The sequence below is a fragment of the Haliotis cracherodii genome, unplaced genomic scaffold (assembly GCF_022045235.1).
Source record: "Haliotis cracherodii isolate W230 unplaced genomic scaffold, xgHalCrac1.p SCAF_5, whole genome shotgun sequence".
Classification (NCBI taxonomy): Eukaryota; Metazoa; Mollusca; class Gastropoda; order Lepetellida; family Haliotidae; genus Haliotis; species Haliotis cracherodii.
The window spans coordinates 42,346,231-42,373,016 of NW_027266308.1; the positions used below are offsets into that span (position 1 = coordinate 42,346,231).

At 41.1% G+C, this 26,786-nt stretch overlaps 2 protein-coding genes and 1 pseudogene across 2 annotated transcripts; 1 reads left to right on the forward strand and 2 right to left on the reverse strand.

Annotated features, from left to right (window-relative positions):
- Positions 1-1,001: 1,001 nt before the first annotated feature.
- On the reverse strand, positions 1,002-8,352 carry LOC139442654 (delta(3,5)-Delta(2,4)-dienoyl-CoA isomerase, mitochondrial-like). Its single transcript, XM_071223514.1, has 8 exons — positions 8,277-8,352; positions 7,682-7,844; positions 6,461-6,549; positions 6,176-6,300; positions 3,887-4,000; positions 3,240-3,382; positions 2,248-2,398; positions 1,002-1,223 (listed from the first exon to the last, which is right to left on the reverse strand). The coding sequence occupies exons 1-8, from the start codon at positions 8,311-8,313 to the stop codon at positions 1,128-1,130; spliced, it is 918 nt and encodes a 305-aa protein (XP_071079615.1). The 5' UTR covers positions 8,314-8,352; the 3' UTR covers positions 1,002-1,127.
- Positions 8,353-8,456: 104 nt separating this feature from the next.
- Positions 8,457-10,197, forward strand: LOC139442653 (retinol dehydrogenase 14 pseudogene; annotated as a pseudogene).
- Positions 10,198-10,724: 527 nt separating this feature from the next.
- Positions 10,725-24,968, reverse strand: LOC139443692 (glutamate receptor U1-like). Its single transcript, XM_071224629.1, has 11 exons — positions 24,680-24,968; positions 19,155-19,354; positions 18,288-18,470; positions 17,911-18,018; positions 17,267-17,443; positions 16,204-16,304; positions 15,872-15,959; positions 14,388-14,712; positions 13,225-13,442; positions 11,289-11,563; positions 10,725-10,997 (listed from the first exon to the last, which is right to left on the reverse strand). Exons 1-11 carry the CDS (start codon positions 24,966-24,968, stop codon positions 10,772-10,774), a joined length of 2,190 nt encoding a protein of 729 aa, XP_071080730.1. The 3' UTR covers positions 10,725-10,771.
- Positions 24,969-26,786: the final 1,818 nt, after the last annotated feature.

Consider the following 26,786-nt stretch of genomic DNA (forward strand, 5'->3'; position numbering starts at 1 on the left):
CTCAACCAAGTCAGTGAGCCTGACCACCCGATCCTGGTAGTCGCCTCTTATGACAAGCATAGTCCCTTTATAGGGCAAGCATGGGTTGCTGAAGACCTATTCTACACTGGATCTTCATGGTTCTGTTTGTAGTGAGTGAGTGAGTGAGTGAGTATGGCTTGATGTCATCACAGCATCACACCTGGAGACACCAGAAGTGGGCGTTACACATGGTTTCTATGCAGAAAATCGAACTTAGACGTCCGGTTGGTGATGAGGGAAACTTTAACCAAAAGGCCATCCCACTGTCCCTAATTGTTTGTGTGCAAACTATCAATTAAGAAACAATGACCTTAAGAACCCTCCATACTTTTGACCTCTCTGAGAATGTACTGATACTGAAGTACAGAATAGAAGAAAAATACACCAATAAATATGTACAAAAATAATTTATTGAAAACCAATCCACTCACATTCATATTCAACATTTCAAAAGCACTGACACGAATATCGGGATATAAATATGATATAAATGTTCCCTTTGTATGGTTATATAATAGCGGGTGAGAAACACAAACCTTTGTTCAAACAATGCATTTAAAGGATATGCCATGGCAATGCTGACTAACTTCTGCAATCAACTACAACAACAACTGCTTCTTCAACTCCACAAGCCCAGTCTCCCTGATGGTGACTCCAGATGCAGCACCACAAAATCCATGGTGAGTTATGTGTCTTCACTTTCCCCAGTAATGCAACTACATGCCAAGAAGCAAGGGCTTTTACACATCATACCAAAGGGAGAATCCAGGCTTCAGGATGAACACATGATCCCCTGGGCTTCCCTACAAGCATCTTTTTATTTCCAACAAACAGAGGGATGTAACATGTCCAAAACTTGATTTATATTACAGAGGTAGGCACATCCAGCATAATAAAATATCCAACAGGTCCACAACTTATTTCAGACTTGTGGTTTATATTTGATACAACTGGATTTGGGGAGAAATCAATGAGTCGTTTCATATTATGTCTGGTGCAGTGACCTGTTCCTGTACAACAGTTCATCCTCCACTGATTCATGAATCCCTGATGTTTGTGCACATTTATTGCAGTGTCATTATGAGGTCAATGTCTTGGTCAACAGATCAAAGTTTGGAGAAAGTTGGGGTTTGTTTCTGCATTGCTGCCATGGCTGATTTGATTACATCTTCACTCTGAAGCATGCCTTGGTTCCATACACGCTGAAAAACAATCAAACAATAAAACCGTTACTTCATTTGCAGTGATTTACATTCTTGGGGGTGCTGGTCAATTACTTGTAACTTTGACTAAACTGTATACATGGTATAAATAACCTTTCATTTCTTATACCATGGATTCCTGGACTCATTTTTTCTTTTCCTAATTAATGGGTCACCTTATCTATAAATATATACCAACCTGAAGCTCTGAATTAGTACTTCCATTTTAGCCCGAGGACATATTTATAACTTCTACGACACACACTTGACACAGGGATCCAATGTGGTGCAAATATACTGAACCCAAAAAGTTAGGTATCATGAATATTTCTGGGGATATTTGAATGAAATTGTGTTCTCAGATCTTTGTTTAGCGGAAGCGAGAACTAAGATCTGATTTTAATGAGATTGAGTTATATCACAGTGTGTTAGCTTAATGTAGAAGGATAGCCCGAAGTAATGCTGGTCTTGGATGTTTGCCACTTTGGTGAAACCCATGATCATGGTGCTGACAAACCTAGAAACATAATCGAGGTGAACCAGGATTTGAACCCACAATCATAGGTTTCTGACAAGCCCAAGGGACGCAACTCTGCACAGCTTATTGCGCACCTTTGATGACTGGGCAATCAATACCTCTAACCAGTATGAAGGTCGAGTTTGGCTTTACATTCATTCATTATCATTTGGCTCCAATTGTTATATGTTGATAAAAACCAAGAAACTCAAGATACCCTTTGACTGCTTGAGCATCATCAAGTGAAGTATAACAGTGCATTAAAATAGAGTTCTCACTTCATTAACTGAAGTTTTATTGAATACTTTTGAAATTCCTAAGTTGTGAGATGCTTCTACATACACCTGTAGACTTATATTTTTATAAAGCATATCTGAATTTTACAAATTTGAATTACATCAACCAAATTTACCTATTTCTAAAACCAACTCTAAACAGACTTTCCTGAAAGCTAACAGGATGGATGACAGGGCACGTAACTGACTCCATCAGTTCCCTATTACTTACGATGTGTTCCAGGCCTTCTGTCACTCCATGATCCCGGGAATACACCAGGCTGACCTTGGAGCCCTGTACAGCTATGGGACTCTTGCTTGCAATAAGCACGGCCAAATCAAGGGCACCTTCCACCATCACTTCCTTATTGGGGAATATGCGACTGCAAAACAGAGCACTATTTGTTAGTACCTTGACCTGGAGAAGATTACTGTACGAAAACTATTTGGGATAGAAAGGATCCCTTTAGACAAAAGGTGAGTGAGTGAGTTGAGTTATTTTGGTTTGGTGAAAACTATTTTATGGTTGTCAATATCTGCTCCAGAAACGAACACTACTGCCATTTCCAGTCTAAATCATAGTTGTTGCCACAGAAATTTGAGTCCATTTCAAAACTTCCTGTAAAACATGTTGCGGGAGATAGAAATTACAATATCACAGCCTAGGCTTGAAGTGAAGATGTGATTATGGCACAACATCTTCCCGAGGCAAGAAAGTCGAGTTTCCACCCTTGAGTAACTAACCTGGAATTGGCAGGATTAATGCGTCTCTGCATAGTCCAATTAAATTCACGGAACAAAATCGACATCCGGATGTAAACAACATTGATTTCAACATACAGATTTTGGTCGACTGCAGGATTTGCAAAACATATGTACCGTCAACTGGGCATCAACAGATATTTTCGAAATCTTTTATGTTTTTAATCAATGTGCTCACGTGATTTGTTGCACTTCGAAAGGTAAGACCAATGTTAATACAATATTGATCTTGATCATCAATCAGATCGTCTTGTCTAGGAGCAGCCATTTTGTTTGAAGCAAATGCAAGTGATGTGAGAGGTGGAATCTGATAGGTCATAACTCGTAATAGCCACTGGTGCCGCTACAATTGAGTCCAGAAATTCCAACCTTGTTTGTCAATTGTGGAAACTGGACTTTTGGAGTCAATGCCTCAGGAAGATTGGTGCACACAATCCCTGTCTTAGAAAGGTACTTGCTGACCTGACATAGCCAATGGCAAGAGCTTCATCAGCATAGAACTTCCTGGCAGTGTAGACCAGCTCCCTCACCAGACTGTCATTGCCCACCACCTTGGGGAACCTTTGCAGTGTTCCGACATCTGCCGCCAGGCCAATATCCACCTCCTGGACAAAGTGATGTACTGTTTTAACACTTCATTTCAATAAATATTCAGAGAAAATCAATATTAACGTGGCCACATGCATGTTAACCTCTATATCTCCTGGGCTTGTACTTCGGTAAACCTACACTAGCCACTGGATCCGTTCCCATGGTTCTTGCAAACTCAAATTACCGTAACTGGAAAGGAACCACGGATTAGTGTAGGTTTACCGAAATGCAAGCCCTGGTGATGTAGAGGATGCATGTATGGTTAACAAACACATTTTCCCGAAACCTTCAAATTCACCTTAAACATTTTCAAACCGAGACTGAAAGCAAGAATAATATGTCTTTTCATCATGTGTATACTTGAGGTAAACACTTGCGTGGACCAAATGCATTTGTAAATATGGAACACCGTAATGTAAATTCAAAACTTTAAAGATGAAATATGAGATAGAACAGACATAATAGATAAATAAATATGAACTCCCTCATTGAATAAGAAAGAAATTGTTTCTCCTTGCCTTAATCTGAAACCATGCATCGCTGGTGCAGTATCGCACATCACAGGCGGACGTCATGTCAATACCTGCACCCACACTGGCACCATGCATAGCTGCAATCACTGGCTTGGTACACTGCAACAGCACAGGAGGAATGTAAGTGTAGCGGAGAGGGGCAAGGGAGTACCCAGATACAATCCACAATCCTGTATGGAGCCAGGTACCCAGCTAATACAGGCACCCACAGTCCCAATACAGTACCCTGGTGTAGGAAAACATACTCAGAAATACAGTATCCATCTTCCCGAGGCAAGTGTGTCCACTAGCCTATATCAAAGCCTAGTTTCTACTGTGTGTTTGTTGTTTAGCACCGCACTCAGCAATATTCCAGCCATATGACGGAGGTCTGTAAATAATCGAGTCAATCCAGACAATCCAGTGATTGACATCATGAGCATCGATCCACGCATTTGGGATCAATGACATGCATCAACCAAGTCAGTGAGCCTGACAACCCAGTCCCCTCTTACGACAAGCATAGTCACCTTTACAGCAAGCATGGGTTGGTGAAGACCTATTCTACCCCGGATCTTCATGGGTCCATTACCTTTTAATGGCTCCATCAATAGTTATGGATCTATCATAACTTTACTACCACAGGCATAGTTAAAGACCGATAATATTGTAGAACGAAAAACTCTGATGCTAGTACTGTATGCTGAGGAAAACATGGTAATTTGTACAGGTATATATATGGCTATTGTTAAGTTAAAGTCTCAGTATTGATACAAGGTCAATTAAACAAGAGCCTTTACAACAACAAAAAACTCTCAGTTCTCATGAAGCCAGATACCCATTGGTAGTTCAGTGATACAGAGATACAGTACACTACATTGATTTATGAACCCTGCATTCTATACATACAATACATTTCATAACAAGTTATTTAAGGATTGACTGTGTATTTTTTTCGGTTCATTGAGGTATGAATCGAAAAAACTATGTGCAAACTGTATGAATCCGCATAGTTCATACCTCAATGAACTGAAAAAAATACATGGTCATTGCTTATTATTAAATTCGACAACGAAAACATATAATAGTTTAACCAAAAACAGTTGTTTATATAAAAGCAGACAAAAATGACAAGATTGATAAACATTGTAGGAATACATACTGTGGCGTGACATGAATCAGGTGATTGTTTAATTTATGCACATAACTTGACACGCCCACACAGTCAGTAGCCAATCAACCGAGAGTAGGATTAAAAACAAAGTTCATAGGACCTGTCAATCAAGGAAAGAGGCGAGAAGAACTGCAACAGCCAGACTGTAAGGAGCCGGAACAAATATGTCCGGGAGAAGGCGGCTGTTTCAAATGACATAGTCAGTTACCGCCAGAATTGAACATTAGTTCCCTGTGAACAGGAAGAACCAGTTGGAAAAATGCTAGTTAGAAATGAAACCTGAAGAAATGAAAGTTGTGGCAAGGAGGCGAGCGGGACGAAAACAGGCGAGCGTGTCTGAACATTTCCTGTTTCATTCCTTCTCTGCCTTCGGTCTCAAGGGTTGTATGGACAAGGAATATGCATGAATTTCGCTAAATGCTCAGTGCATGGCGATACATGTGAGCAGAAAGGGAATTCCCTTGCATGTAATATTAGGATTCCCCGACATTCCGTAGTAATAAAAGTAGTCCGCTTCGGTGGGAAATGAATGCAATAACACGTGACCAATTCAGCTAATCAGAATGCAGGAATTTCAATGAACACAAGGAAAAGTTAATTATATTAGTGTGAAAACATGTGAATAATAACAGAAACTGTTCAACAACCAGCTCACGCAGATTCTCTCGTATTTCATGGTTGGACATAAATAACATAACATTCACTGTGCCCTCTACCAATATGTTTCTGCCCTGCAATATCCCATCTTTGATTCTGCATCAATTCACATGAGCACCTTGATTAAAAACATGAAAAGATTTTGAAAATATCTGTTGACAACGAATGCACACGCTTTGCAAATCCTGAAATCCAATTGACTGATATCTGCATGACAGTTTACGAACCGAATTTTGTTTTCATTGCACGATTTTGATTGGACAATGCATAGACTTGTGAGTCCAGCCAAAATCTAACTCCATAATACCAGCCTAGTTTGGCAAGGGAGGAAACTGGACTTTTATAGTCAGTTAACTCACTTGTCTCGGGAAGATGCTGCTGGTGAGTGGCAAGTATGGGTCTTATGTGACTTTCAGCGATATTCCTGCTGTATTATGCTGGGCCACCAAGACATGGATACATACCCTCTCAATAACCGTGAAGGATTCCTGGAGACTATGGATGGCCTGGCGCATCTTGAAGGCCTTCCTGCCCACCTCAGCATCAGACTGCATCATGTCCATGCTGGCAAAGTCTCCCAGGTCCAGACCTGCAGCCACAAGGCAAGAAACAGTAGAAGTCTCATGGCCTGAGAAAACAGGACTGTCTTTCTGAAAAGTTAGAATAAGTATTCTCTGTCAAAAAGTTTGGTGTTCAAAATAAAAATATTCTTATCGGTGACCAAGGCAACCTGCACACTGATGTCCCACCTGCAGTGAAGGTCTTCCCGGCGCCGGTCAGCACAACAGCACGGCACTCACTGTCCCCAGCTACGTAGTTGAAGCACTCGACCATCTCTCTGTAGGAAACAAATTCCTTCTTGAGTTTCAGCAAATCGCAAACAGTGTTTAAAATGTAGCATGAAAGTCAAGGGAACGTTGTCAATCGAAAACCTTAAGAATGAAATATTGAGGTGGTTCCTAGATTCAAATACGACTGGAGAAAACCCGAATGGCTCCACGACTCACTCCATTCATTTGTATGAGCACAAGCATGATAAGGGCGGCCATTTATAAGCATGTGTCATTCATATCTGAGACCAGATTAATTCATCTTCTTGTTGTATGAATAATCCTAAACCATATAGCTTTCAAAGGTTTGAGGCAAATAGAATAGATGTGTTTGATAAAAATCTGTGTTACTTATAACAATTAGTAATAATTATTTGAAGTAGGACACCTTACCAGGCGCCCTTTTCAGATTTCAATTGGCCATTTTCAACACAAAACTCGAAACTTGATAAAAATTGTAATGTATATCCTCAAATTATAATGGACTGTTCATTAAAAGAGACAGCCAACCCATACCCCACCTAACAACTAACCCTTAGGATCGTAAAGGGGTGACTAACCCCAATCATCGTAAATGGGTGCTTGATCGGAAAGGGGATCCAAGGGCTAAGGAGAGAGTTGGGGGTAACCAACATAGCTAACCCTAAGGATCGAAGAGGCTTGCAAGATCTCTGAAGCGAGAACCAGAGTCAGCAACCAATTATGTTCACTGGACCTTTTTGTAATTGCTGAACTAAAAAAAGTTATAACTGGTGTTGTTTTGCCATCTGCAGTTTATGATAGAATACGTAACTGTATTTGTAATGAGTAAGGATGAGACATAGTTTCATACACATGTGCTGATAACTACTGTTGATAAAACCTATATTATCAAGCACAAATATGTGTACACTTTCAAAATGTTTAATGAAAAATTAAAAAACAATACAAATAAAACAGACAAAGCAGGAGTGCGTATTGGATACGAAACTGAAACCATACATACATGTAACTACTGTTAACATACATATCTAAAATTTCTCTCATAGATACTTGAGCCTTAATGATATGAAAAACAGATCTTGCAATCCGACACAGAAACTAACTTCTTTCAGGAAAACATACATATGTGCAGTAAATGAGCAATAGGAACAACAGTACCTCCAGAAAGCTTGGTTCATGGCATTCCGCTTCTCAGGTCTGTTCAGCTCGACCTGAATCACCATGTCCCTTGGTCTGGTGACGTTCAGAGTCTCGAACTTGGGAGTCTGTGCACTACACATGGCTCTCACAACATACTGTAACTGACTTCGACTTCTTGTTCCTATGAACGTACAGCAAAAATATCGTCTTATTCCCTTTTTGTATATTGTGTATTATATTTTTGTTTTCCTGATAGTGTTGTTTAAAAAAATAATGAGATAATGTGATTTTTCACCCATAACTCAAGGTCCCTTATCTCATGGTTGGTCACAAATATTGTTTAAATTTTAAGATATAGTATAGGCTGATAAAACCTAACAGAAGATGACAAATCCCCCCGACCCCCACAAACTCGTTTTCTCAGAGTACGACAATGAGGGACATAATTATGGACTTTGACCTCTGGTACTGGTAGCCTAGGCTCTGACATTGCCAACTGTATCACATTTTACGGATTTTCATTTAATGTTCAGTAAACATATACATAAAACAAATAAATATCTATATAGAAAAACAGCTTTATCACATATGAACTAATTTACTTTCGCCGTACCTGTGACGAACGTTTTCCAAACTTTGTTAGCAAACATTTTGTTTCACCCTGCTCATTCACTGATATTAGAGTTATCCGCCCTTTTGAGTTCGTCTGCTCTGTGAAATGATTGGGCAGAAGCAAAAACGTTCAGCCAATCAATATTGTTGTTATTTCCGATTTAGGCTGATGTAAACAAACATGGCGTGGTTCTGGGTTGTGGTCGCAAGTGGTGTTTCCGTGTCTTTGCTGGTCCTGCGTAGGATCGTGAACAGTGCGAAAATATGTCCAAGTAAGGCAATGATGACAGGAAAGACGGTAGTGATAACGGGTGCTAACTGTGGTATCGGAAAGTCTACTGCCTCGGAGTTAGCCAAACGAAACGCAAGGGTGATTTTAGCATGTAGAGATGTTGGCAAAGCAACGAAAGCAGTCAACGAAATCCGAAGACGCACGCAAGGCGGGGAGCTGGTTGTAAAGTGCCTTGATCTAGCGTCAGTAGACTCTATCCAGAAATTTGCTGATAGCTTGCAGAAAGAAGAACAAAGATTAGACGTATTAATAAACAACGCTGGAGTCTTCCAATGTCCGTACACAAAAACCAAAGATGGTTTTGAGATGCAGATGGGTGTTAATCACATTGGTCATTTCTTATTGACGAATTTGCTAACAGACATGTTAAAGAAATCTGCACCAAGTAGAGTGGTTGTTGTTACGTCATCTCTTCATAAGAGAGGAACTATCGACTTCGATGACCTCCAAAGTGAGCGGTTTTATAGCAAGTCTAAGAGCTATGCCAACAGCAAATTAGCAAATGTTCATTTCTCAAGGGAATTAAGCCGGCAGTTATATGGTAGCAACGTTTCTGTTTATTGCGTGCACCCAGGAATGGTAATGTCTAACATCAGCAGACATGTGGTGCCAGGGTTCATTAAGTCTCTATTAACACCATTGGCTTTCCTGCTTGGTGCACGCACAAATTTTGAGGGTTGTCAAACAGTTTTATATTGCAGCATTGCCGAAGAAGTAGCAAATGAAACAGGAAAATATTACGGAAATTGTAAGATGGAACCATGGCATCAAGTATCAAATGATGATGGTGTTGCTAAAAAGTTGTGGGAAGTCAGTGAGAAATTGACCAAGTTAGCATGACACTATAATGCAATAATTGCCCATCAGCTTGCATGTAGTCTTACATAATTTATATGTCTGTCTATACATACAGTAAGTAAATTGTTTCATTCTTTTAACTATTTATGCAAGAATTACAAAAGAATTACTAGTACATCTTGTGTGTATGTTAGTACATTTGATACTGAATTAAATAATACCTGTGAAACAACATGCATTTTCTGCATTAGTTCTGTTTGTGATTGTCGTTACCATACATGTATTGTTATGTTTCTGAGTGGTAATTGATTTTATGAACTTGACTTGCAATGACAACTGGATAGCAAAGAGCCCTGTGGTGGCCCAACACTCAAGACAAGACCATGCATCTCGGCCTAGAACTTGACTTGCAATGACAACTGGATAGCAGAGAGCCCTGAGGTGGCCCAACACGCAAGACAAGACCCTGCATCTCGGCCAAAAGAGAAAAGATATAATCGGGATGATTGTTCCCAACGTTTGCCTGCCTAAGAACTGGCCACAGTGATGTAGTTGGAACAGTTGTAGAGTACTGTGTTATAATTAAAATCATGAGGATAAGAAGAAGCATTGGCATGGATAGACAACCTTTTTTTACACTTTAGCCAGGTTAGTCTTGGAGGATTTAACTTCTTTGCAAAGCATACATAACTTATGACCTTTCTGTGAAAATTCCATTTCATTTTACAAGCCTAGCATTACTCTGCCTTAGAAACATATATATATGTATAATATGTATCGTAAATGATGTATTCGCCTGATGATCAATTCATATTTTGTCTTTGGGGTTTACCCAAACACTTATAGAAAAAACATCAACACAAACATATCAGGAGAGGTTTTATTCAATCTCATTAAAATCAGATCTTAGTTCTCGCTACCGCTAAATAAAGATCTGAGGACATCCCATTACAGGTCACGTCAGACCGACCTTGCGCGAACTTTGACCGACCAATGGAATGACCAATCAGAGGGCAGCTTTCTTTTGCTTTACGGCACTAATTTCAACTTGGTGACTACGCTTCGAAACATATTTTGACAAATTCTCAATTACAAATTTGAAACCTGAACAAAATACATTTTGGAATGGCTAATAGATGGTCTAGATTGTAAGGATTCAGTCGTTAAACCTATAACTATCGTTCGGAATACCCCACATTAAAGTTTTCGAGGTTGCATGATTAGAAATCACATTCCGACTGTCACTTTCATAATCTGGTAAGCGACGCTCTGATTGGTCGGATGAAAGGTCGTTCTTACATGATCCCTAATGAGATGTCTTCAGATCTTCGTTTAGCGGTAGTGAGAACTAAGGTCTGTTTTTATTGAGATTGGGTTTTATTTGGTATAGATTTTGTCAAAAATATTCACTTTTTTCTTGCTTTGGTGAGTATTATTTGAAACACTGATTCAATTACTAACATAACCAAAGCTGTAGAAAGACCAAAGCCAGTAATTAAGAAAATACTGGTAAGTTTTGTGAGAGGCAATGGTTCTCCCCCTAGCCTAAAGGCAGTTGTGGCTGTCGGAGTCGTGTTCCAATACAGGCCGTCCCAGTGCTGCATGATACCAGTTTCTTGGATGTTTCTCATTCTGAAACAAACCATGAACCCATAAGAAGTGTAGCTGCAGTTACTATATCTACCAGGGAAAAGGGGACTAAAAAATGCATGTATATTATTAAAATCTATAAACAATCACTTACCTCCAAACATGTATGCCCTTAATACTTTTGAAGTGAGCATTGAATAAGATTAACATTACAGATCAAAGACAGTTTTCAACTTTTTTGTTTTGTTTTCAGTCCGAAATCCTTATAAACAGTTTGCAGGATTCCGCCAACTTATTTACGTCTTAATCAATTAATATTGGCATGCCACTTACACCCACTCAAGCTCGGGAAGGAGCGGCGAGTCAGTCGGCATCCCCAGTGCCACCCCTGATGGGTGTATGGTCTCCCCCACAGTGGTGAGCATTACGCCCTTTGGAGCCCTTTCCACCATGACCTTCAGCGTGTTCCTACCAGAGATAAAGGCGTATTTGCTGTTGATGACCCTGTGCAGCTGGGAATCAAGATCCTTGCTCAGGATGCCAGGGTCTGTCTTGGCGAATTCCATCAGCCGCTTATATGTCTCTTTGTATAAGGGGTTCCTCGATGTCTGACAACACAAGTGTAAAAGATATTATCATCCAAAACTACTCTCCACAAGAGATATCACTTTGGAGAGATGAAATCACAATCACACTGGTTATTACTGTTTACAAACTTAAAAAGTTGGAAGAATGATTTTAGATGACAAACAGAATTGCACCCGAGCGTTTCTTTGATATAAATAATATCAACACTCATCGCAAATAGTTAAAAAGTCCTTGGCTTCATCGTGTTAATATATTTGATATCAAAAGACGCATCGATGAAATTCTATTTTCATGATCCAAAACTGGCGTCCACGGATATTTCGCTACAATGGAATTGCAACACACTGCTCTTCCTACCCCTATGTTTGTCAGAGTGTTTGTTTGTTGTTTAATGCTGCATATCACGACTTATGAAAGCGGTTCCTTCTGGTTAATTGGTCTAAACAGGTTGCTTCTTGTTTATGCTATAAACAATTTAATCTGGACCAGACAATCCAGTGATTGACATAATGAACATTGATCTACGCAACTGGGATACGATGACATGCACCAACTGAGTCGCCGAGCATGACCACCCGATCACGTTGGTCGCCTCTTTCGACCAGCATGGGTTGCTGATGATCATAATTTAATGATCTACAGGCATTTCGTATGTATGAAGAGGACATGTTATATAATAGTGTTGGGTTTAACACAGCTTTGAACAGTATATCAGTTTTATCACAGCGTGCCAGCTTGATCTGGGAGAAAAGCCTATGATGAAAGTCTTGGACATACACCCACCGGTGAAGTGCTGACAAACCTGAAACATAATCAGGACGAATTGGCAATTTTAAACCTGCGACCATAGGTTCCTGGGAAGCAACTCTGCAACGACTGGACATGAAACTTAGTTGCATGTATCTTCCAAAATACCACAACATGAAATGTTGGTGCCATATCTATCAAAGGTCAAGGTTATTGTTAAACATGGTTGTTTCTCCACTGGCAGTTACTGTTGCTCTTTCTCTGTACCACACTGAGACTTGGAAGTAGTGTGTTTTGACTGGAGTGAGTGAGTATGGTTTTACGCCGCTTTTAGCAATATTCCAGCAATATCATGGCGGGGGACACAAAAAATGGGCTTCACACATTGTACCCATGTCGGGAATCGTACCCGGGTCTTCGGCGTGACGAGCGAACGCTTTAACCACTAGGCTACCCGACCGCCCCTGTTTTGACTGGAAGTACCTGGTGGCGTTTTAAGTCTTTAGAAGCTTTGAGGCAATGGCTGTGACGGGACTACAACGAAATGATTATTCGTAGGTGATGCATTTGATACGGGTATCAAAGTTGTGTTTTGCACCTTAAGTTTGCTATGTTTCAGCGACTATTCAGCCCGGTAACGTTTTGATAACATTTGAATTTTGTGAGTCAAATCTAGTTTTCAAGTGTGTATTTTCATTTGCCTGGACCTTCCGCTGTGATATCCAAAGGTCAAAGTGATAGTTCAGGTTAAGTATATCATAGCAGATCATTTGAAGATAATACACTCCGACATATACGAATGGAATAATACTTAATTTGTAAGTTAGTTCACACACCAATTATGACACCAAAGACATCACAATGTTGATGGTACTACTGATTTAGACGATGTGAACGACTGTTTTACTGTATGACATGGCTGTAATCAACGTACTCCAAACAGCAGAGTGTTGATGGATCCGTTGAACATTCCCCACGTGTAGTCGCTGGTGCGGAGCATTTCCTCAAGCGAGCTGAAGGGGGTGACCGTGCGCTGTACACATAAGGACACGGTGAGGTTGGCGTTGTACATGGCGGCGAACACTAAACAGAACAACCACCACGACGACACCAGCATCCGGCCACTGCACGACCTCGGGCGCAACGACCCACCTACACGAAAAATGAAAATGTACATCACGCAAAGGATCGACAAATAATTATATCACTGCATTGACCAAAGACACGTGCACACCGTGAACAGAGGGCAACAGCACTTTACTAGACAGGCAGCTGCGGCATACAAGACCCGTAACTATAGCTTGACAGATATGGGGAATTACGGAAGCGTAGTTGGGCCACGGTGAATTTTTTGTTGTCTAAGTACCTCCTACGTAGGACTTAGTATCTTCTACGTAGTATTTCGTATCTTCTACGCAGGACTTAATATCTCCTACGTAGGACTTCGTATCTTCCACACAGGACTTACTATCTCCTACGTAGGACTTACTATCTCCCATTTAGTACTACCAGAAAGGTAACATCTTTTTTTCCCTTCGCTTTAGAAATTAGTGTTTGCAAAACATATTAAGACACCGAAAAATGTAGCACAGCCCATGGTACAAAAATCTTTCCTGCGAGGAATTGCAACTACTTTATTTGACTGTCTAATATCATAAAAACCTAGTTCTAACTCCGCTACCATACCTCTCCGCTTGAAAATCATCTTCACAAGGCGAGGTATCATATCAGAGCAATGGATCGTGGGGATCATTTGGAATGAGTGAGTGTGGTTTTAGTGCCACATTTCGCAAGATAACAATATCACGGAGAGGACACCAGAATTGGGATTCAAACATTGTACCCATGTGGCAAATCGAACCCGGGTCTAGGCTAGCCGACCGCCCCTATATATTCTGATGGGAAGAAGTCACGGAAAACATAAATACGAAGGGGTACCCGGCAATGGCAGGAAGGTGTCTTTAATCACTAGGCTACCCCACCGCCACAGTCTTTTGGAACTTATCATTGGTTCTTCTATCCATCCAATGTATTCATATAGTATTCCGATGATACAATCTGGTATTCCGTTGATGCAGCATTATGATGAAGACCCACCTTGTGACAAAATGGACCCAAGCATGTACCACACTGCTTTCCACAGCAGGACCGGAAGTTGCCTCGGCCTCCACCTCGTCTCCAGCAAGATGTCCGCATACTCCACCACGACGTACAGCACGGTGACGACGCCGAGACAGACGGCAATGGTGACCACAACTATTGGTTGTAATGGCGTGGTCAGTTCCTTGAGACTCAGGTCGGTCTCGTTGTGGAGACGGTAGAGAATGTCAATGTCCTCGGTTTTGTATGCGGGGTAGATGAAGTCCATTACGGCGTCTCTACTGGCGTGGATACCGATGTCGGCGAGAGCGATGTCTATTACCTGAATGTTAATAACGTGGAGTGGAGTCTCGGAATGATGGAAGAAAAGGTTTCAAACCAGAATGAATGTCTTTTGCCCCTTTATCTGGGGAACGAGTGTCAGCGACCAAATTGAGATATAACCCTTGGTGGGTGTGTGTGTGGTGTGTGTGTGTGTGTTTAGACCAGACATTCCAAAGGTTGGTATTATGAGCAACTTCACACGCCGTCGGACCCGTGAAGATCCGGGTAGAATAGGTCTTCAGCAACCCATGCTTGCCGTAAAAGCGACTATGCTTGTCATAAAACGCGACTAACGGGATCGTGTAGTCAGGCTCGCTGACTTGGATGATACATGTCATCCAAATTGCATGGATCGATGCTCATGATGTCAATCACTGGATTGTCTGGTCCAGACTCGATTATTTAGAGACCGCCGTCATATAGCTGGAATATTGCTGAGTGTGGCTTTAAACAACAAACAACCAACAACAACCAACCCTACTAAGACGATGTGGTAGCCTAGTCGGTGAATTGTTCGCTTGTCATACTGAAGACCCGGGTTCGATTCCTCACATGGAGCCCGTTATTGGTCATCTTCCCGAGGCAAGAGAGTTAACTGATTTTAAAAGTCCAGTTTCCACCCTTGCCGAACTAGGCTGGAATTACTGGGCTCGATCGTAGCGCCACCAGTGGCTATCACCAATTATGTCCCTTCTTAGCCTTTCCTAAGGACCAATCAGATTCCACCTCTTGTATCACTTGCGTTTGCTTCACACAAAATGGTTGCGCCCGGTCAGGACGATCTGATCGATAATCAATATCTATATTGTGATAAAACGCGAAATGCATCAAATCACATGAGAAGATTTGGAAAATATCTGCTGACAACGAGTTGGTGGTGCACATGCTTTGCAAATCCTGCAATCGACCGAAATCTGCACGACAGTTTACGAACCGGATTTAAATTTCGGTGCGCGATTTTGATTGGACTATGCATAGACTCGTTAGTCCAGCAAAAATGTAACTCCATAATACAAGCCTAGTTCGGCAAGGGTGGAAACTGGACTTTTGTAGTCAGTTAACTTTCTTGCCTCGGGAAGATGGTTATTGGTATTCCCGCCGTGATATTGCTTGAATGGTGGAAAATGCGGTGTAAAACCTGACACCCTCACTCTTACCCTGTCCTTCAGCTGACGAACAAGTCCTGTCCACGACCCATTCACAAGGGCCCCCCATTCCCCATCTTCCACCTCCTCAATTGTGTACCTGAAACACAGACGTAATGAGTTGTTTTTAAGATGTCACAAACAAAACTCACCTTCTGAGAATCACCGTCAGAAATACAATGTTATTGAACAATCGAGTCAATCTCGGAGAGTTTATAGTTCATTCGAATGATCATTGGCTTACCCCAACCAACTCTCAACCAGTTCTGGTCCAGGGATTCAGATCGGTTCATGAGACTGTAAAAACACTGCTGGTTGTTATTGTACATTCTGCTATAACTCACGTGAAATTGACTGCATCCACCATAGAGTGCAGAAGATCAATGCACATCCCGCTGTAGGCGGTCTTGTTCGCCACGGTGCTCTTCTCAACGTAACCCGGCCACTGAGGAGGAAATCAGCATGGGAACCACAACGTCTCAAATACTTTGTCGCTTTGACGCCGTAGCTTATGTTAAGCAAATTCATATGGTTCACAAAGGTTTGTTGGAGGTCAGACAGACGGGCGACCGACAGAGCATGATATTAAAATTTTACTGGATAATATTTGTCAGTTCAGGAAGATTAATCATATTTGTTACAGTGCGGTTTTCACGGTATGGTTGATAATATCTAGGTAAGGTATGAAAAGTATGTGTGTGTTTCCAGACCGACCCTAGTCTGGAGCCGCCGACCCTTAACCTTTTTTTAGAGTTGCACCATAGCCTTTTCCACCTTCTTGGTATTATCAGTATTTTGTGCCCCTAGCGCAAATTGGTTGCGCTTCACTACAGAAACACGAGTCACTGTTCACGTGAAAGCAGGCTTATACCCACATAACGCAATTTGCCGTTTTCAAAGGAGGCAAAGATTTAGCAAAAAAGGACAACCCATCCAATTTGGGAGGGGTGTTATGGAAGTAATAAAATACAAATAGAAAATGTTACGACTACCCGATTCGTTCACATTACTATAGTTAATCATGCTTAATGGTTTAACTCTCGTAATAGGAAAGAATCGGGTGGTCCGTAACTTTTTTCAATAGTTTATATATTATTTTTTTTTGCTTGTTGTTAAACGCCGCAATCAGCAATATTCCAGCTATATGACGGCGGTCTGTAAATAATCGAGTCTGGACCAGACAATCCAGTGATTGACATCATGAGCATCGATCCACGCAATTGGGACACGGAAGACGTCCATCAACTAAGTCAGCAGTCTCACCACCCGATCCCGTTAGTCGCCTCTTACGACAAGCATAGTCACCTTTTACGGCAAGCATGGGTTACTGAAGACCTATTCTACCCCGGATCTTCACGGGTCAAGTTGTATATAATTATTTTTGACACACTAAGAGGATTTCCATACCGGTTTTGTGGATATGAGAAGACGAACGCCGTTCCACTTGTACTTCTTATTGGGGAAAAGCTTGTTCCTGAGACCGCTGTGTGGTATGTCCTTTGCGTGTACCCTTGCAAACCTCGCCATATGTCGCACCTCCGTCAGGGTATACATGTTCAGGGTGTCCTTGGGGTCATCGAGCAACTGAGGAACATGGATAATACAGAAATAATCTGAGATTCAACAAGGCGGTTTAAAAGTCAGCGCGTACCGTGAAATATTTGCAGTATTACAGTCAGGTGGATTTCAAGGTCTTTACTGACCACTTTCAAATAATTAGACGATTCTTTGCCATCACTAAAAACGTTGGCCCAATCGTCTAAGGCGCAACGATTCGCTATGATTGTGGGTTCGAATCCCGGTTCGCCCCGATTATGTTTCTAGGTTTGTCAGCACCATATCCGTGCTCGTGGGTTTCACCGAAGTGGTAAACGTCTGAGACCTGCATTACTTTGGGCTTACTCCCACATTAAGCTGACATGCCGCGATATGACTGGAATACTGTAAAAAGCGGCCTTAAACCCAACTCACTCAAAAACGTATTATCCAACACTATTTATTATATTAAATTCTAATTCTATACCAAGAAGTGATTCTTTTACTATGCTCACTTTCTTAATGTATCCGACAACATCCTCTTTAAGCTCTGTGTCACTCTTGCCTTTAAGTTCCTGGGATGTCAGGTTGAAACGTGTACCAATGCCAGATCCAAGGAAATCCTGAAACGCACCAAAGTTAATTTGAGAAAGTTTATTCTCCATGAATACCATAAACTATGGATTTGGCCTATTTGGTTAAGATATCCACGTTTAATGTTTAAACGTATGTTCTTAAGCATGTACAGATGTACATACATGTACAGATCAAATGATCCTGGAATTACTAAGGGATACAACTCTGCACGGTGAAATCGGGTCTTTCGACAATAAGAATAAGTCTAACGTCAGTAAGAATTCTATAGCTGGCTGGGTATAAAGTGTAAACGTACCACCAACTCCCCAATCCTGGCAATCCTCTGATGCTGGGTAGGAAGAGCCACCAGTACCACGTTCTCCAAACTGTCTACGGCTGGCAGGAACCTCTGAGGGGCAGAGACATCAGTCAGCACCAGCCAGTGAGAGAGGTGGCGGAAGTTAGTTGTCCGATTTGATCCGCGGTCGAACGAATTTACCTGTAAAATACATGTAGCAGTCGAGCTCACTACGACAGGGGTGTATAACTTCAAAAGTGACCCAGTTGATGATTTATCTGGTTGATCTAAACCTTATCTCTTTATAAGGACGGTTATTTACTGGTCATCATCTTTGAATATAGTTTTCATGGGTAACGAAGTAAGCTTCGAAAACCGTTTTCCAAAAGAAATGGGAATTTGGTAAGTTGGGTTGGTTGGTTGGTTGGTTGGTTTGTTGTTTAACGCCGCAATCAGCAATATTCCAGCTACATGACGGCGGTCTGAAAATAATCGAGTCTGGACCAGGCAATCCAGTGATTGACATCATGAGCATCAATCTACGCATCTATCAGTTCCCATTGCTGATGCTGTCAACAGGACTGGATGACATCAAGAGTTTATATACCCATATAGCTTCGTTCGAATATATTTGGGCATATAACTTGGTTAAATATTACATTTTTTCATCCTCGATTATACAGTTTTTTATATCATCAATGTATTGCGATAAATATCCATAGTTTCGAAGTGACGTCAGCATACCCATCTCTCGTACTACTTACATACTTTCTCTCGCTATTTTAGCGTCATGCTACTTTACTCGAATCAGGCGGCGAAACTCATATATAACCGTCATATAGCTGGAATATTCAATAAACAAATCAGCCGACACGCAGTAACTACCCGAGCTAGTGTGTTCAGGGCGGTGGCCCGGGTTCCGACAAGCAGGAAGTAGACCCCACTCTGATGCAGCAGCTTGTGAACATAGGTCAGCGTCTGCCGCCACTGGTGTCTGCTGGTCAGTTCTGGGACGGAGTACACGAGCACCTCCACCTCCGCGCCACACGTGGTCAGTCTGTCCACCAGCTCTCCAACATACACATCTGAAACACACGCACGTGCACGGCAGTAGACTTAAACCATCCTCGACACCCAAGGGTACTTGGGTAGCAGAGACTCGTGAAGAGCCGGGGTAGAATAGGTCTTCAGCAACCCGTGCTTGTCGTAACAGGCGACTATGCTTCTCGTATGAGACGACTAAGGGGATCAGGTGGTCAGGCTCGCTGACTTGGTTGACGTATATCATCGTATCCCACTTGCGTGGATCGATACTCATGATGTCAATCACTGGATGTCTGGTCCAGACTCGATTATTTACAGACCGCCCTCATATAGCTGGTATATTGATTAGTGCGGCTTGAACCAACAAAGTGTAGCAGAACAGCGCTCCCTGGATTGGAGGGCTGGTATAATGGCGTTCGCCCTCTCCTATGCGAGAACCAGGACTTACAAAGGTTATATAACTGTGTGGTCCTGATGCTAAACATTGTATTGTGCTGGTTGCTGAACGTCATGTTAATCACGTGACCACTTGGATCGTGAAAAAAGCTTTATGTGAGCATGCGTACAACAAGCCCAGGGCAGAGGATGACGTAAGTCAGTACATATAGTTGTTCCAGTCTTGTAACGTAACTCTCCGTTGATTACTAAAGAAGAAGAGAAACTTGTGTATTTGATTACATATGCACATTGACGGCGCTATGTGTGCATTCCGGGTTAAGATAGGTCCCCAGTAACCAATGGTGGTCGTAAGAGGCGACCAAATGGTCACAGTGGTCAGGCTCGGGGAGAATTGGTCAAACAGTTCTAAGCCTGACTAACTTTTAACGATGGGCCATAACAGTGTACTCGTCAATGTAGTACATTGTTTGAGTAGATCATTGCAAGTGTATTTGGTATGTTGATGCCGTTTGTATATACGTGACAGTCAGTTATACGTGATAGTGGTCCAAATGGACACTGAAATGGAAAAGAACGAGTATCGAGCAGTCATCAAGTTTATGACTTTAGAGAAAAGTACTCCCCAAGAAATTCATGACTGCATACATGTCACAAGTGTACATGTATTGGGATAAGTACCCTAGCTATTTCATGGTTGAACTTTGGGCAACTGTTTAAGGCTGGGAGAACAAGGCTTGATGATGATCCAGCTTGCATCAATGACGATTCAATCAACTAAATAGAAGAAGAATTTATACCATCTCTGAGCTTGAGGAAGACACAGGTCTAAACCATTGACACACTTGAACTATTATTCATGAACATTTGCAGATGAATAAGATCTATGAATAAGATCTGCTCGTTGGGTGCCAAAGTTTCTAAGTTCTGATATTAAGAAAAAAACTCCTATTGCCAGAGAAAATTTAGAGCTAATTGAGGAAGATTTCGTCCATTTGAAAAAGAGATTAGTAACGGTTGATGAAACATGGGTTTACCACTATGAGTCAAAACGTCAATCCATGGAATGGCACCATTCCATTTCTCCGGCACCAAAGAAATTCAAGTCTTCGGGATCAGTGAAGGAAGTTGTGGCCACTTTATTCTGGGGTGCAAAGGGTGTGATCCTTGTTGATTACTTAGAAAGTCAAAAGACGACTACCGGTGCCTACTATGCTTATTTGCTTTATCGCCTGGGTGATTTCATAAAAAGAAATCGGCGAGGAATGCAGACTGCTGGAGTTCTACTACTTCATTACAATGTCTCTTCTCACACCTCTCGACTGTGCGACAATGTGGGTTCCATGTGCTTCCTCACCCACCATACTCGCAAGACCTGGCACCAACTGATTTCCACCTGTTTCCTAAACTGAAAGAACACCTTCGTGGACAACGCTCTGACGACAACGAAAACTTCAGAAAACTTCTTCCTGACTGAAATTGTAAAGTTCACTATCGAAATGAGAAGTGTTTTGAAAAGCAGGGAGAATATGTAGAAAAATACACTTGCACAATAATTGGTCTTCTTTGTTTGGCTTAGAACTTTTTTGATCAGCCCTAGTAGACTGCGTTTTGTTGTTTAAAGCCGCAATCGGCAATATTCTAGGTATATGACGGCGGTCTTTGAATAATCGAATCTGGACCAGACAATCCAGTGATTGACATCATGGGCATCGATCCACGTGATTGGGATTGAAGACATGCATCAACCAATTGCAAGTCAGCGAATCTGACCACCCGATCCCGTTAGTTACCTCTTACGACAGGCATAGTCATTTGCCTTTTACGGCAAGCAAGGGTTGCTGAAGACCTATTCTTACCCAGATCCTCACGGGTCGTATCGATCTTAGTCCGTTTGTTTTGTCTTTTCAGCCGTCACATAGCTGAATTATTGCAAAGTACGCCAGTAAAGGATGTGTACCAACTCACTCACACCCATATCAACAAACAAAGACAAAGACAAAGACGAAGTATCTCGGGGGTCACTGTATTGTCAGACAATTCCCTGCCATTGTCAGGTACTCTTCGTATTTATGTGTTCCGTGACTTCTTTCCATCAGAATATATAGGGGCGGTCGGGTAGCCTAGTGGTTAGAGCGTTTGTTCGTCAAACGAAGACCTTTGTTCGATTCCCCACATGGGTACAATGTCAAGATTCCGCCTTGAATGAATAGTATTACAGAAGTAACTTACAACGACATATGATTCATAAATCTCATTTACGAATAGTGTTCTATTAATATTTGCTACCCACGTTCAATTTGAATAAATCAATTACCAAAAGCGCTATCGTCATCGTTCGGTTCGAGAGTGCAAGGGCTGTAACGATGTCGTGGCGCTAGGGCTCTTTCATTCTATAATTGTATTTGCACTAAACCATTCCACAAATACCATAATGATGTCAAGGTAAATAAGCCCCTAATGGTAACAAACCATTTCGCCTATAGATGCAGAGTATTGGAAACCGTGCCTTGTACAAAGACGAAACCAAGGTTACCAAAACTCTTCACCGAGCACTAATTGTAAGTACATACCATTCATGGCAGGACTTCCAATAACAAGAATTTATTCAACAGGATAAATAAAGATGTTTGTGACGTAGAACAATATTTGTTCTTTCAACCTAATGGAGGACCCGATTTGTCTCTGGGTGTCAACGTGTCCTTATGTTTTTTAATTAACATATCTTTTTGACAGTTCATCACATTTTCATTCTTTCATATTACTATCGTAGGGTTGGAATTACGATAACACGGGGATGAATATTCTCTACTTTATTCCTTGTAGACTAACATATAGTCTCTGAAATGTTATATTATACAATATCCTTCTTGACTCTAAAAATAAAATTAAAAATTCCCTATGCTGATTTCGGAATAGTGGAATAGAGCTAGCTTGAGCTGGCTAGACTTGCTGTTGTATGAATTTCTAGATTTTTTTTCATAAAATAAATATGTTCCACGGTCATGGTGCAGGACTATACTCCTTGTACCTAGCCGAGTTAAGCCGGACTGGCGAACCCCGCCCGCATATTTATTTATCATAACGATACTTTTAATTCATATTCCAACACATTTATCACTACGATATTACTATAGTTAATCTGTCATGTCATGTTGTTTATATCTAAGTGATCTTTCACTAAAAGTCAATCCTTGGGTGGTATCCATCATAATGATCAGATTTCAATCATCGCCACAAAAGCCAGAACATAAAATCGCAACTCATTTTAAGCTTAAATGAGACCATGTGTTCGCAAAGCTGGTGAACATCTTTTGCCCTACAAGTGGCATCCATCGTGAATTAAGGTCAAGGTCATTTTTCGCCCAAGAGACCCTTCTGCGACCTTTCACTGTCCACAATATAGACACTGTAGTGTGACAAGGTTCGATTAAAATCAGATGATTAACTTGGATACGATGCCTCTTTGCGTCAAGATCTAAGGACCCTTCCAAAAAAGTCGTGTCAGGTGAACCCTGAATGAACTTTGACCGCATATGGATTTTTAGCCAACCAAATATCGGCTTTCTAAAGCATTCGGCATCATTTCTCTGCCACTCTGAATCGTCAATTGTAATCTTATCAACAAAACAACACCACAGAACATAAATATACCCTCGATAGTACATCATTTTGAGTGTAGATGCCATGGCGCTCATAAACGACAGTGTTTATAACGTATCCGCAACAATATAACAGCTCGACCTAATGTTTTTGCATTCGGATTTCCTCGATTATATTCGTTTTCCATACAGAAATCAGATCTGCTAGTTTTCATCCTTCGCTCACTCGTACCGATAATTTACTAGCCTCGACGCCGAGTGGCTGATCAGAAAGTTCACCTGACGCTGATTTCTGATGTGTCCCCAGTGTAAAAGAAAACTGTCAGTAAAATCAAATGTATTTTTGTAAATGAGTGAAATTGGAATAAGCATCTGAGCCGATGAATTAGAGTGTTATTGAGTTTCACTTTCACTTCGAATCCGTTATATCATGGCCTTTAACTAACGGCCTTGTTATGGTCAAGAGTTTTACTATATAACCCCTTTCAGTAATATTTATTTTATTGATAAAAAGGTATAAGCCTGTTTTGTTAAGACTTTGATGTATTGCAAAACTATTTTACTGCCTCTCTAGGCCATACTCAAAACGATTTCGACGTGAAATAATTAAAATACTGCTGTTGCAACGTTTTCCTTTTCTGGCCCACTTGAAATGTTAAATTTTAAAGTTAACGAAACCTTGGTATGAAATGCTATGAAAATTATCAGACATATTTAAATTGTTCAATTATTCGCGCTTACACTTATAAATTTGTCCGTGGCCCAAGATGATGTTTCACCATACGTTCGGAAGTCTTTACATATCTTGATCACCTAAATAAATCAGCTTTGGTAAAATATTTCAAAATTGCTTCCAAAGTCTATTCTGTGATGCGTTGAAATGAATAAAGTCTGGTTTTCATTCATTCATAATACCAATTACTAAAAGTAATCAAATTAAGAAAAGTTTCTTAAATAAAGCATCTTCTGTTGGCCAACAAAGACCTTCATCATACCTCGTCCGATAGTTGTTGACGCCGTTGTCTGTTCTCACGGTGTTACTTCTTTACATAACGTCAGCAACAACGATGCAAAGTTTTGCTAAAGGATCTAGATTTACATTTTAAGATTGAAATATTTATAGTGATTGAGTGAGTATGGTTTTACGCCGCTTTCAGCAATAATCCAGCAATATCCACGACAATAACCATGTCGGGAATCGAACCCGGGTCCTCGGCGTGACGAGCGAACGCTTTAACCACTTGGCTACCCGACCGCCCCGAAACATTTATACGGTTTCGTTATGAGTGTGTGTTGTCGAATGAGGGTAGCGCTACGTTGAAAATCATTGCGCTATCAAAGAGTCTTAACACACCTGCTAATACCTACCCGCTGAATCGTCATGAAGGACGACGATGACGTCACGGACGACGTCATGTAGATACAGCAGGAGGAAGTCATTTACTCCCAAGTCGGGATACATCGGGACACACGTGTTTCCTATTGTTCGTGCACTCCTACCTACGTCTTCCACATTCGTGAGGGGAGTGTTGGAGAAAGGAGGTGTAATTACCGTCAGACCATTGTACACCCACCGCTCTTCCCGTGACTGACCAATGATAATGACGTCATACGTTTCTGACGTCAAATCTTGAACTGTAACGACATAGAGCTGCATGTTGATATGCACACAAGTGATTTGATTATGAGGTGTTTTGCAAGTCTCGGAAATTACCAATAAACACTTTGATGCCGTAATGAATTCATTTAAGTTTAATTTATACAGGCATACGCTAAAGATTATGACTTCCTTCAGAAACTCCTCTGTAACGAGGGAGTGTGGTCCACGTTCAAAGCATTAGAATGTGTATAGTACCTCTTGGACTACAAACGTTTTGTACAATTTCTAATTGATCATTTTTAGGTAAACATACTGACGGGTCCACAATATAATCAAAGATAAAGATAATCGATAAATTACCGTAATCAGTTTCGATATAATACACTGATGCAGCTATAAACCCCAATGCAGATACACCTATCACATTCACTATGAAAAAAAGTTAATGAAACTGTATATAAACATGATCGTGTACTCTGGTGTTCTCGCACAGTACGTTCAGGCTTGTCAATGGTTGTGTTTATATTATACATCTCCAATGCCTATTGAAGAGCATATGTAGTCTAGGAAACGATTGTTTTGTTATGTTCCCCACGTCTTGTGTTATCTAAAGAGTTTGGCTTCCGTTACTTGATAACGAACGGTAAAATGTTCAGTTTTCATCACAACATAATTTCAAAACATCTCTTACCACGTTGGTTCTTATGCTAGCCTTCCTCTGAATGTTTATGTGTTTTAAGAAATAATTTTACACAAAGACATATTTTCCCTCTCCGTATTGATCGTGTATATACTGAGTATTTGAACAATCAGTTCGTGACAATCGCAAGTGAATCATGTGTATGTAAGGTTACCATATTTTGATCGATGCGAGATGAAAAACTTCAAAGGACAATTGCATTAAAAATGAAAATATCTTGTGATTATATCTGTTTACACTATCTGTCCCATGTGAGCTGCAAAGAAATATCGTTATGGTCGTATTGATATGAAACGCGTTGTAGTCAAATCACAAACACACCCCTATCCCGACTGAAACAATCGATTTGAGACCATAATGGTGACGTGCGATGTAGAACGAAAGCGTTGCAAGTCTGGCTTAGTCTTCTTTAGGGGTGCCCATCTCATGTAAGCTTAGGGGCGGTCGGGTAGCCTAGTGGTTAAAGCGTTCGCTCGTCACGCCGAAGACCCGGGTTCGATTCCCGACATTGGTACAATGTGTGAAGCCCATTTCTGGGGTCCCCCGCCATGATATTGCTGGAATATTGCTAAAAGCGGCGTAAGAAAACATACTCACTCACGCATTCACACATGTAAGCTTACTTAACCCATGCCACATATATTTGCTGACACCAAAGAGCTCGCCTTATTATTTAGTGATGAGACAATTGAGATAAACATACTTTGTTTTCAATGTAGAGCTAGGTTACCTGTAGATTTAACCGCGGTAAATTTAACATTTTAACATACGCTTATCTCTTAATTGTAGGTAGTTTAAAACACTAATTAGCGTTTAATTGGGAAATAGAAGTTAAACGTGTGTGGGTAACTTCACCCAGTCACTAAATATTGAGTGGGTGAGTGAGTGAGTATGGTTTTACGCCACTTTTAGCAATGTTCCAGCAATATCACGGCGGGGAACCAGAAATGGGCTTCACACATTGTACCCATGTCGGGAATCTAGCCAGGGTTTTCGACGTGACGAGCGAACGCTTTAACCACTAGGCTAAACGACCGCCTCCCAAATATCGAGTCGAGCGATGGCTCGCTGACATTTTGTATCCAGTGTCGAGTAGCAATCATGTCTTAAACTGTTTTATCCAATGGCTGAAGGGTGTGCCTTTGAGTGACTAGGGCACTTCCACTTGATCTTTC